The sequence below is a fragment of the Ochotona princeps genome, chromosome 2 (assembly GCF_030435755.1).
Source record: "Ochotona princeps isolate mOchPri1 chromosome 2, mOchPri1.hap1, whole genome shotgun sequence".
NCBI classification, from domain to species: Eukaryota; Metazoa; Chordata; class Mammalia; order Lagomorpha; family Ochotonidae; genus Ochotona; species Ochotona princeps.
Window position 1 is genome coordinate 18,363,000 of NC_080833.1, and position 12,606 is coordinate 18,375,605.

Sequence of the window (12,606 nt, forward strand, 5' to 3'; positions counted from 1 at the left end):
ATGAGGTGTGATAAGACCACGCAGGCCCTGGCTCCTTCTACCACTGCCAGCAGCCTCTGGGGTACCTTGCGGGCTGGGGATAGGGGAGTCATCAACTTCCCCACCCAAGGGGCCAAGTGACCCCACCTGGGAATGCCAGAGCAGTTAATGCTCTGGGAGACAAACTCACTACTGAGAGCTGGGACACAGGGAGGGCCCAGTAGGCAAACTTATGTCTTTGCCTCTCTCTTGAACTGTTCAGAATTTGTGTGTGTATGTGTGTGTACTTTAAAGATTTATTTGAAGGGCTAGTGCAATGGCTCAAGTGGCCAATCCTCTGCCTGCAAGAGTAAGCATCGTATGTAGTTGCCAATTCATATCCCAGCTGTTCTGCTTCCCTTCCAGCTCAGTTCTTATGGCCTGAAAAGAGCAGTCGAAGTCTGCCCAAAGCCTTGGGACCCTGTACCCACATGGGAGATCTAGAAAAAGCTCCTGGCTCCTGACTTCAAATCAGCTCAGCTTTGGCCATTGTGGCCATTTGGGGAGTGAACCAATGGATGGAAAAATCTTTCTTTCCTTCTCTCTGGATATCTGATTTATCTTTCCATTAAAAATAAATAAAGCTTATATATGTATATGAAAGACAGAGTTAAAAAAAAGAAGAAAGGTAGGAAAGGAAGGAAGGAAGAGAGAAAGAGAGAAAGAGAAAGAAAGAAAGAAAGAAAGGAAGGAAGGAAGGAAGGAAGGAAGGAAGGAAGGAAGGAAGGAAGGAAGAAAGAAAGAAAGAAAGAAAGAAAGAAAGAAAGAAAGAAAGAAAGAAAGAAAGAAAGAAAGAGAGAAAGAAAGAAAGAAAGAAAGAGAGAGAAAGAGAGTCATTCCCCAGATGGCTACAGGCCAAGCTGAAGCCTGGAACCTGGAACTCCATCTGGGTCTCCCCGGGCACTCTTCTGCTGTCTTCCATGTGCTTTAGCACGGAGCTGGATCATAAGTAGAGTTGCCAGGACTCATCTGGAATACTGCCAGCTTTGTAGGTAGGCAACTCAACCCAAGGCCCCCCAACATGGGCCCCTACGTGTATATTTGATGACTGGCTGGGACCCTCTCAGGAGAGAGCCACTGGTTATCAGCTCAATCTTGCAACACTTTGCACCAGCTCCTTGCTTCCTTCCACCTGCCCAAGGACTGCAGCTGCAGCCAAAGCCTCGCTACTTGGCCTGAGGCTCTGTCTCCCAGTGACCGCTGAGCACATCTCACACGCTGGGAAAATGTTGGGGGTAAAGGGCATCCCCGCTAGGCTGGAACCCTGGCCCTCACCTGACCCTTCTCCTGCCTGTTGGGCTTCTGTTCAAGCACCCTGGATTCTCTCCTCCAGGAAGACAAGTAGAATAAGCCACGATTAATTCTTCTGTGGTAACAGGAAGAGAGCATTGTGCATTTATTGAAACAACAGATAGCACAGAGCCAGGGGTCTCCCCGGGGCTGGGGATGGCCCTGACCTAGGGTACACGTTTCCATCTAGGCTTGCAGGTGCTTCCCAGTCCTCCCGCCAGGGAGAGGAAGTGGGCAGCTCTATCAACCTGGCTTCCCTCCCCGCTCTCTGACATGGCCAGTCACACAATGACCAGGCATTATCGTACAAAAGTTTCCATACAAAAGCACCAAATTGGCATACATATACAAGTATATACAAAAAAAAGTCACATTTGAAAAATGTACAAAATATTCCATTTTGCACTGACATAGAAAAGTGGCCTGTGTGGTGGTGTCAGCATGGTTCCAGTCGGGGTTCAACAGCTGCCGGACACAGTGGCGGGATGCTACCGAGGCCCTGCTTTCCCAGCAGAGAGAAGACCTGCTCGTCGCCCCTCCCACCCCAGTCCTGTCTTGAAGGCAGCCGGCCCTGCCCCACCCACCCGAGTCTCAGCATCTAGAGGGTCGGCCTTCTCCTCCAGCTCCTTATTGATGTCCTGCAAGAAAGAAAAAGACACAGAGGCCTATGGTGAGGCAGGGGACGTGGGGACCCCCACCCCGGGGGCAGTTTCTGCCTGGCCTCCTCCTCTTAAAATCACCAGAGTTCAGCTGTTCAAATACTCAAGCCTTTTAAGAGGCAGGCTGTCTGCATTTCAGTGGGTCTGAAATTTAATTTTGACAATGATGGAGTCAAAAATGACATCAGCTAACACATACTTTCTATGCACCAGACACGGGGCCAACTGATGACCTAGTTGCTGCCCACTACAACCTTGAGAAGCCAATTTCTTTAGGCCCTCACACACACATGGGAGTGTAGCCTTAGCAGAGTTACAAACAGCTCAAGGGCACAGATGCAATGCAGAATCTGACTTTCAACAAACTGCCAGGCTGGCAAACTCAGGGTGCAGGAAGAGGTGGAAGGGGAGCCAGCAGCCTTGGCATGGAGGACAGGATGCAGTAGCAAGGGCTGTTTTCATTTAAAGGGAATAGACAGGGCCAGTGTGGTGCCTTAACAGGCTGATCCTCTACATGTGGTCCCCACATCCCACTCAGGCACCAGTTTGAGTCCCAGTTGCTTAACTTCAGATCCAGCTCTCAGCTAAAGACCTGAGAAAGCAGCAGAGCCTGACCCAAGGCTCTGGGCCCCTGCACCCAGGTGAGAGACCTGGAAGAAGCTCTTACCTCTCTGCTTGGCCAGACCCAGCTCTGGCTGTTGTGACTTTTTGGGGAGTAAACCAGCAGATGGAAGGTCTCCCTGTTTCTGCCACTTTCTCTGCAATGCTTTTAAATAAATATTTTTTTTGTATTTTAAAAAAAATTTGTTTATTGTTTTTATTGGAAAGGCTGATCTACAGAGAGGAGAGACACAGATTTTCTGTCTGCTGGTTCACTTCCAGGATGACTGCAATGACTAAGGCTGGGCAGACCAAAGCTAGGAGTCTCTCCCAGGTCTCCCACGTTGGTGCAGGGGCTTGAAGACTTTGGCCATCTCCTTTTGCTTTCCCAGGCACATTAACGGGGAGCTGTGTTAGAAGTGGAGTACTGAGGATTAGAACTGGTCCCCATAGGGGATGCTGATGATACAGGCAGCGGCTTAACCCACTGTCTTTGACCTCTGTTTGTGTGACTCTCCATTAGGAAGCTCAATTAGTTGTGAAATGGGATGTTTTTAGTATGCATAGATGGGAGAGAGAAGATGTGCTGGGAGCCGCACAACAGCTTTCTCACAGTGGGCATCTCATCTTGTTATGAGATGAGTGAAGAAATGAATGAATGAATGAATGAACTACTGAAGGCGAATGGATTCCCTACCTTCTTCCTTCCCTGTTGAAGTCGCTTCCTCTTCCTGATCATCTTCTTCGTCCAGGAACTCCTCCTCATCATCATCTGTGACAAAGAACACGCAGGTAAGGGTGGGCTGGCTCCTCAGCCCCAGCACCCATTCCCCTAGTGCAGCCCGCAGGTGCGGGGGTGAGGACTGGCTAAGGTCACACTGCCTCTCCCCGCTGTAGGGTGAGAGACGCTGCACTCCTTTGTGTCCTGGCAGCTGCAGCGCCTGCCTGTTACCCCATGCGTGAACAGGACTAAGAGGCACACCTTCTCTGCTCCATGCATCTCCCAGGTAAACAAACAGTCCCTGGGAAAAGCGGGACAAAGCATCTCCTTGCACAACGGCAGGGGCAAAGTCTGTCCTGGAGGAATTCGTTCAGCTCTGGAAGGCTGCTTGCTCAGCACCCCTGCCCCGCCAGCTTCCTCATTCCTTCCCCACCTGTGGTGGGAAGCAGGCTGGAGCCATCTCTTCTCCATTATTCCCTGAAGCTGAGCAACAGGGAGGAGTGACTAGGGACACGGGTCCCCCCAGTTTTCTGTCCTGAGAAGTGGCCTGTAAGTTCTACTGCCAGAGACAATGGCCTATCCCCAACCCCCTTCCCCAGCCTCCTCCTTAGGCCTGTGGTCAGGGCTGGAGGTCACCAGAGTCACAGCTGTGTCTCCTCAACAAGGGCCCTCGTCCTTCTGCAGCTGGACCTCACCTCTCTGACCAATACATCACCTCGCCAAATCCCATACACCCATAAACCCTGTGAAATTCAGCAAATTAACATGTGGGCTCCTTTGAGGGTTTCCCTAAATCTCCTCCTTCCTTACTGCTCTGGTTACATTGTCACATGCGCTCCAGGGAAGAGAAGTGAGAATGAGACAGGAGGACGCTATGTGCGCAACTCCAGCTATCCAAATAGCAAGGCTCATGTTGGCTTTGGGACATCCAGCAAGAAAACCAGGCCAATGGCTCTGCCACTTTACCTGTGCCAAAGTCGATGGCCCTCAGGGTGTCTGCTATGTGCTCCAAGTCCAATGTGAAATAGTCCATGTTTTCAAAGCCCTGCTCTGTCTTGCCCAGCTGGCAGCCCTTGGAAGCTTCCACAATGCTGTGGGGAGAAGGTTAGAGGGGCTAGAGAGCAGGGTAAGGTTTCAGGGTTCAGGGTGGGAAGAAGGGTCTTCACTCTAATTCCATGAGTGCACGTGCTTTGCCCGCACCCCATTGCCACCCAGAGAACCCCGGCAGTGAGGCAGTGTTCCCTCTAGGCTCAAGCGGAAAAGATGGTCCAGGAAAATAGGGATGCCACAGCCAGGAAAGACAGGCTGGGGTGAGACCCTTCTTGAGGATGGTGTGCAATAGGACGGGGAGCAGGGCATTGGGCAGAGGCCCTGACAGGAGCCGGAGGCTTGGGCCACAGCCCTGGCAGACATACTGACCTTTTGATGAGCTGCTTGGCACTCTGTGGGAGAGGAGAGAGAGCAAGGGGTTAGGACTGCAGAAGACATACTGGCAGAAATGCCACCAGAGTGGCTGGGTACCCGCTTGTGCCCTCATCCTCCAGGCTGGCACACATTGGATCTTTCCCATCTGTCTGCAACCTGAACAGGTCCTGGTCATCACCCTGGAATCCCCCTGGCCCATTGTCTGGGTAGGAGCTTGACTTCTAAAGGCCTCAGTTAAAACTGCAGCCAAACCCTGAAACAGCCGAGCTGAGAATCATGTACCCCAGATACCCACTGTACCCACTGTCTGGGGCAAAGTGTGGCTCACAAGCGCTTTAAATGAGCTGAACTCAGTCTCACACAACCAGGCCCTCTCTGTTCTTCCCAGCAAGCCCTTGTGGAGTACAGTTGGCCTACAGGAGGGATCCTCACCCCCTCACTTACAGAAGGAATCCAGTTAAGAGTCTCCAGAAGGGGCATATGGTGGCTGAGAAGGGCATAACATTAGCATCTCTTTCATCTTCATAGGTTCAGTAAGAGAAGGGTAGCAATTGCTGCATGCCCATTCTACAGATGGGACACTGAGGCAGCTGCATGTCCCAGGATGCGTGAGCAGCCTGTGGAGGAACACAAGCTGGATTCTGCTGGTGTGACTCACCAGGAGAAAAGTGGCGCCGCCAGGCTCATCCAGGGACTGGATGGCCGTCTCCACCAGCTTAGTGGATTTGTCAAGCTGCTCCCGGTACTGCTGGATGAGGGCCTCGAGGAAGCTGAGTTTGCCCTCCTGCTCCTGCGTGATGCGCTGCAGCAGCTCGCTCTTCTTCTCATCCAGGATGGCGTAGAGCTCATCGAACTTGCGGCTCAGCTCCTCCTTCACCTGGTGGCTGTTCTCCTGTGGGCACAGACGTCACTGTCACATCCTGCAGGCCTGTCTCCTGCCTGCTTTGACAGGTGTGCCCAGGAGAAAACCCTAGGAGCCCCATCTTACAGAACTGGAGAGGCAGGCTTCCCAAGACAGCAACGGCCGAGGCGTCCCAGCTGCTCACAAGGCACACATGCACCCAGATGCTGCACCCTGACTGCCATGAGCCCCACATCACATTCGTCCCCACTCTAGGAACAAGCCTAGGTGCAGGGAGCTACGCGCTGTGGGACCCCCAAGGAGGTGGGCAGGCATCTTTCATGCAGCACAAATGTTCTGTTTAGTTTTTCTTTTCTGTGAAATGGACACAACCCTAGCAGATCTCCATCCGGGGGCCCCTACTGCCTCCCCCCAATGCACCTGCACATCCTCTTCCTTTACATCCCTCCTCCACATGACAGAGGAAGTCTCTGGGGCTGGAAAACTCCCCTTCCTGGACCCCACAGCTGGGCAAGCCCTGGGAGCTCATGTGGAGTGCACAGCTTGAGCCTGCGGTTGTTTTACATGCCCTAAAGAAGGGTCCACAGCACCCTGGGGAGCAGAGGTCTGTGGGCCGTTAGTGCTGTGTGCACACTGGAAACAGCCAGTCAGACGGTCCCTGGGGACCAAGTCTGTCTGGATCACTTCCCATCCCCAGAGCCTAGGCCAGGGCCTGACACCCAGTTGTGCAGCGGAAGCATTTGTTGAGGGCACGAATGGACCAGCCTGTGACTCCCTCATTGCCATCCCTGCTCATCCAGCCTGGGCTCCAGGCCCCAGCCTTCAGTCCCAATCTGTGAGTGTGTGTGTCCCATAGACCAGGCTGCAGTAGGAGGCCTCAACCCCAAGGTGAGGCCATTCTGTCCTCTCACCTTGGTTACTCGACAGGAGTCCTCCAGCTGCGTGATGATGGTCTGCATGCGGTCATTCCCTGCCACCAGCATGGAGATGCAGTTACTCAGCTCTGTCTACACAGCAGGGGAGAGAAATAGACTCAGGGCACTGCTCACCCCACCCCCACCCTGAGGAGTGTGGCCCCTCTTTCTGGGGTGCAACTCTCATCCAGAGCAGAGAATGTCAAGGAACTGCTGTTGTCTATTTCACAGACCCCTCTCATGTTACAAGACAAGGCCCAGAGAGGGGAGATGAGCTGCCCAAGACACACAGCAAGGTACCAGCCAAGGAGGGGTTTGTTCTAAGACGGAGCCAAGACAAGAAGTACATTTGGAGAGTGGGAGAAGAACGAACAGGCAGAGCAGCAGCTGGCAGTCTGAACAGGATGGTGGGGTGTCTGCCACAGTCTGGGGCCCAGGGACAGCACTCCCAGCTGCCTCCTGCTGCAGGCCAGTGTGAAAATTGAGTCCCAGTGCATGCTGGAGGCCAAAGTGTGGCCTGGCCCTGGGGTCTGACCTCGAGCCTGTGGCCACACCCAGGTGCTTCTAAGTATAACCATGAGCTCAGCCTGCTTCCCAGGCAGTCTCTTCCCCAGGGGTTATTCCTGAAAGGCAGGCTCAGCAGATCTGTCTCCTGAATCATCAGGTGTGGCTCAGCAGGCCCCGGGCTGGGGGGCCAACACAGTTGGAACCCATACCTTCTGGCCCTGGAAGACACTCTGCAGCGGGGCCACCTCGCAGGCCTGGTGGGCCCCGAACACCTTGCACATGGAGCACGTGGGCATCTCACACGTGAGGCAGTAGATGTTGATTTTCTCATCTTCGTGCTCTTTGCACATGGGATGGCTGTCCTTCTGCAGGGGCCGGCTGAAAAGAGAAGGGTCACAGGTCACAGGGTCCCTGGCTCCAGTGACCCCCCTTTTACAGCTGAACTCTCGGTAGTGAGCTGCCCCACACGTTTTTCCCCCAAGGTTTGAAAAGCAGAGTGATAGAGAGACAAGGAGAGACAAAGAATGAGACCTATTTGCTGGTTTACTCCCCAAATGACCACAATGGCTGACTGGGGCTGATTGAAGCCAAAAGCAGGAGCAGGTGCTCCATCTGGGTCTCCCTCATGGGTGCAGGGGCCCGAGCACGTGGGCCATCTTCTGCTGCCTTCCCCAGTGCATTAGCAGGGAGCTGGATCGGAAGTGGAACAGCCAGGTCTCGAACTGGCACTTCCTTATGGGCTTGCTGGCCTCACAGGCAGTTGTACCAGAGGGGCTGCCCCAAACCTTTTTTTTTTTTCTCAATCCTCTAAGAATTCCAACCCAGAGAAGCTAGTGGCATTGCAATTGTCCCCTCATCCTGGGACCCACATGTCTAGTGGGCTCTGCCAGGACTGAGAGTGTAGGGGAGGAGCCACAGGTCTGAGAGTAGGCATGCAGAAGTGTTAAGTGAGAAGAAGCTGGGACCCTCACCTCTCCCAACCTGGGAAACTGAATTGATTCAACCAAGGTCATCCTGCAGGTCAGGCCAGGGGAACTAGGAGTTGGTTGCTCTAATTATAGTCCCTCTGGCTCCTGGTGACTCCTGCTTACTGGGGGCTGGGCTGTTTACACGGATGGTGTCGCTCAGTTCTGCACTGAACCCAGCAGGCCATAACCCCCGTAAGCATAAGGAAACTTGCCCGCTGTCTTCCTCGCTGCATTGATGGTGCCTGGTGCCACAGGAGGTGGTAACAGAATACAAGAAGGACTTGGCCAGTAACCACACCACGAGGGTAGCCCCAGCCAGGCTTCAGAAGGTGGGAAGCCCAGCCCAGGCCTTGGCACCTCACCTGCAGATTCTCTTCCAGATCCGCTGCCCCCTTGCTGCTCCTAACACCTGTTTTTTTTTTTTTTAATAATTTATTCATTAATTACATTGTATTATGTGACACAGTTTCACAGATTCTGGGATTCTCCCCTCCCCTCTCCAAACCCTCCCCCTATGGTGGATTCCTCCACCTTGTTGCATAACCACAGTTCAAATTCAGTTAAGATTCCCTCACTGCAAGCATATACCAAACTAACACCTGTTCTTAAGGTGCCTTTTCCTCTATCTGTTTTCTCCACTGACGGCCTCTGGCGTGTCAAGGCCCTTTCCTAGCCTAGGTTCAATGTTCTTTAAGATTTGTCCTTTTATTTATTTCACGGGTTAGAGCAACAGAGATTCCATTACTGGTTCACTCCCTCACATGGCCCACAACAACCACATCTGGACCAAACCAAAGTCAGAAGCCTGGAATTCCATCCAAGCTTCCCACATGGGTGACAGGGGCCCGAATACTCAGGCCGTCTTCTTCTGTCTTCCCAGGCTCATGAGCAGGGAGCTGGATTGGAAGCGGAGCAGCCAGGACTCAAACAGAACTGATGCATGCTGGCATTGCAAGTGGTGGCTTAACTTAAAGCACTACAATGATGGCACAAAGATGAGATTTTTTTAAAAAACTAAGTCTCTCCATGCCAGCTGGACCACCCACTCATGTAGAGCCAGCAGTGAGTCCACAGTGACACCCACTCATGTAGAGCCAGCAGTGACTCCAACCCCTGACATCACCATTACGGAATCTCACAATGTTGGCAATGACTGGTTCCCAGCAAGCGTCAGGGGCGACCTCTGACTACCTTGAATGATTGCTTACTGGCCATTATTCAACCAGTCCCTGGCCACACTTGTCCTCTTACATGTTAGAGTCCAGGGACTGCCTGCTGACAAGGGCCTCCATATGCCACCTGTCTCCTCCCCTAAGGAAGGGAGCCCCTGGCCAGGCAGTGGTGCAGACAGACAAGCTGTCAAGGTCTGGTGCCTGTGTCCGCTGCCCTGCCCAGGCTTCCCTCTGGCTTTGAGTCCAGACCACTAGAACGAGTTCTTTGGTTTATTGCAGCTTTGTTCTCTGCTGTGGTGTCAGGTGCCCAGTACTGAGCAGGGGCCCAGCCAAGCACGGCTCCTGGGCTGAGTCCCTGATATGCAGAACCCCCACAGGTTCAAACACAACCTACTCTGCAGAGAGGACTAATATTTCAGCTCAGTTACAGATTTTGCTAACATCTAGAACATTCCACAGTCTGTCAACATTTCTGTGTGTGCTGTCCATAGGCCCTCTAGACTGGTGGCCCAGAACAGTCACCAGGGGACCTCTCAGCCGAGACACATGTACCCCAAAATCCAAGTGCTCAGCTTGATTCTCAGCTCCAGCTCGATTTGGGCTGCCTATGATGCAACTACTGGGAGGCAGCAGTGACGGCTCAAAGAACAGGGCTCCTGTCATCCACGAACACCTGGATTACATTCCACGCTCCTACCTTCAGCACCAACCCAGGCCCAGCTGTTGCAGACTTTTAGAGAAAAAAACCCAGCATACGGGAGCATGTATTCTTCCACCCTCCCTCTCTCTCTCAAATAAATAAGTAATATCACTTCAAAAATTAAAAAAAAATATTCACCACGCAGGCAGACTTACCTTTTCTCTCAGCTTCCCCCATTGTTAGCTGTGTGAACTTGGAAAAACCTCCCACCCTCTCTGAGCCTCCGCTTCCTTACGGTTAAGTGGGCTGAGCCAGGGAGGGGCATGGGAGGCACTCCAAACAGTGCCAGCACATGGCAGGTGCTTCTGTGACATTTCCCGTCACTACCCCAGTCACAGTGACACATCTTACCATCCATCCCCTTTGTGGCCATCAGACCTGAAGCCTCGGCAGAGCTGGGGCAGGGCAGCACTGGCAGGCCCCCAGCCAGGGTTTTTCCTCCGCAGGCCTGGGCTGGCAGTGCCACTGGGCAAGACGCTGCCCGCGGCCACGTGCTCGGGGAGGGTTTGAAACCAACAAGGCCGTGAGGTCAACAGCTGGGAGTGGTGTCAGGGTGTCCTCATGTGTACTGCCCTTCCCCCAGCTGCGTCTGGCCCCAGACTGAGTCTCAGCGTGGACGTCCCCACGGCTCACAGATTCTGCCTCTCCTATTGGAGAATACAGCTGGGCTCATCTCCTACTTCTTAGGGAGCCTGTGTTTCCTCATCTGTGAGATGTGGGCACCGTGAAGCATTCCCAGCGTGGGCTCCTGACTGCCCCAGGCATGGGAAGGAGTGTGGCTGTATTCTCATGGGTGCCAGTCCTGTCTCTTTCTCTCTCATCTCATTGCCCTGATCTGTGTCAGGATCTCCCAACAGAGCAGTCCCAGAGGCCAGCCTGGGGGAGGAAGGGGCTCTGCACTGGCTTACAGGGGGTGGGAGGGAGAGCTGGCCCTGAGCAGGGGGCAAGGGAAGGGGGAGGGGTGGGCCAGCTGACCTGGAGCACTCCTGCTTGTAGATGTCAATGATGTTCTCCACCAGCAGGTTCCGCTGCAGCCCGTACACGCCGTGGCGGTCCATGATCACCTCGTGGCGACAGGAAGGGCAGCGGAAACGGCCTCCGGACATGGACACCGAGCCGCCCCGGTTGGTCCAATAGGGATTGGCGGCCTGTGGGGGCCAAACGTAGAGGTGAGGTCTGCACTACCCACCCCCAGCCTTTTCCCTTACCAGCCCCCTGTTATTGAGGGTGAGAGCAGAGACCCCGAGCTATGGGACCCCCAGACAAGCAGCTGCACGGTCAGCAGACCTGGCTTCCATCTCTGGGTAGCAACCTTCTCTCTCCAAGCCTCAGTTTGCCCACTCATAAATGAGTGTTACAACCTGGGCAAGCTCCTCGGGGGCTACATGGAAGAGGAAATAGTGGAAGGACATTTGGGAAGGTGGCCCTGGAGGGCAGCTGAGTGCCAAATTCCGTCCCTGGTCTGCCCTCTGGTACCCTTCTTGAAGGCTCGGGGTGGGGGCTTTGGGGGCCTATGCCTGGCGTGCCTGCCTACTTCCCTCTGAATCTGAAGCTCTGGGTCCTATGCCACTGTGGCGCTGGCTGGCCTCTAGGGGTCTGGTTTCTGTTCCCTCTGCGCCCAATTCTCCCTTATCGCTGAGGCATTTGACTCTCCCAGCCGCCACGAGCTCGGGGCAGGTGGGGAAGCTGAGCTGGGGGCAGGGTGGGATCGACACATGCGTCATGGAGAGGCCCGAGGCAGGAGGGGCCCAGAGTCTCCTCCCCAGCCCTCACCCAGACCAGAGGCCTCTCTGCAGGGGAGCTCCAGGGAGCAGAAAGAGCCAGTCCCAGATGTGGGAGGGCCCAGGAGCAGACCATTCCCGGCACCCACCTGGAAGATGTCATTGGCACACTTGCGGCAGAGGTTATGCTGGCACGGCAGGATGACGACTGGCTTGGTGAACACCTCCAGGCAGATGGGGCAGATGAGCTGCTTCTCCAGGTTCTCCATTGGGTTCCCGTCTGGGATCAGGCCCGGCTTGTAATCCATATCTTTGTGGGGGATGGTCTGGCTCTAAAGACCGGGCTCTGCCCTTGCACAAACACCAGCTCCGAACCTCTCTGTCTCCTCCTGGCGCTGGAACTCTGTCTGGGTCTGGGGCCCCTTTGATATTTATAGCTGGGCCTCTGTCACATGAGCCCAGGGAGGGGCCCAACTCGGCATTCCGATGCCAAGCGCCTGGTGGGGCTTGAGTTTCCTCCAGGCCTGGGAGCCCAAGCCTCTCAGATCACATGCAAGGGTGAGCAAGCGCTGTTCCACAGGCATGAGGGCATGGGGAAGCAAAAACAAGAACAGCCTGTTCAGAGGCAGCCTGGTGGGGCGACTTGGGTACCTAGAGTTCCCTCCAGAAGTCAGGCCCCCATCGCGGTCAGGTCAGTGGGCCAGCAGTAGGGACCTGGACCTTGCGAGGTTCAGGGGTCCATAGCTGTTGTCCTCTCACTGACCTGACACTCCTTTGGGCTCCTGGGCAGCTCCCACGACAAGGGTCAGGGCTACCCATTTCTTTGCTCCACCCTCTGTGTCACCCTTGGGCCCAGCCCCTTACAAAGGCAGTGGAAGGACCCTCTCTGGAGCACCCAGTCCCATCTATGTCCACTTCTCCCCCTTCAGGTGAAAAGGGCTCTCTGGAGGTTAGGACCCTCATTTTGTAGATTTTGAACTGGGCCTAGGCAAGGGGAAGAATTGGTTCTTGTCAGGAGCCTTGTCCACTCAGCAGGCTGCCTTCCACAT

The 12,606-nt window shown here is 54.3% G+C and overlaps 1 protein-coding gene across 1 annotated transcript; it reads right to left on the reverse strand.

Annotated features, from left to right (window-relative positions):
* Nucleotides 1-1,375: 1,375 nt before the first annotated feature.
* TRIM63 (tripartite motif containing 63) lies at nucleotides 1,376-11,890 on the reverse strand. The gene is made up of 9 exons (XM_004592368.4): nucleotides 11,707-11,890; nucleotides 10,812-10,984; nucleotides 7,206-7,374; nucleotides 6,487-6,582; nucleotides 5,372-5,605; nucleotides 4,708-4,730; nucleotides 4,255-4,379; nucleotides 3,265-3,339; nucleotides 1,376-1,946 (listed from the first exon to the last, which is right to left on the reverse strand). Exons 1-9 carry the CDS (start codon nucleotides 11,863-11,865, stop codon nucleotides 1,936-1,938), a joined length of 1,065 nt encoding a protein of 354 aa, XP_004592425.3. The 5' UTR covers nucleotides 11,866-11,890; the 3' UTR covers nucleotides 1,376-1,935.
* Between the last annotated feature and the right edge of the window lie 716 nt (nucleotides 11,891-12,606).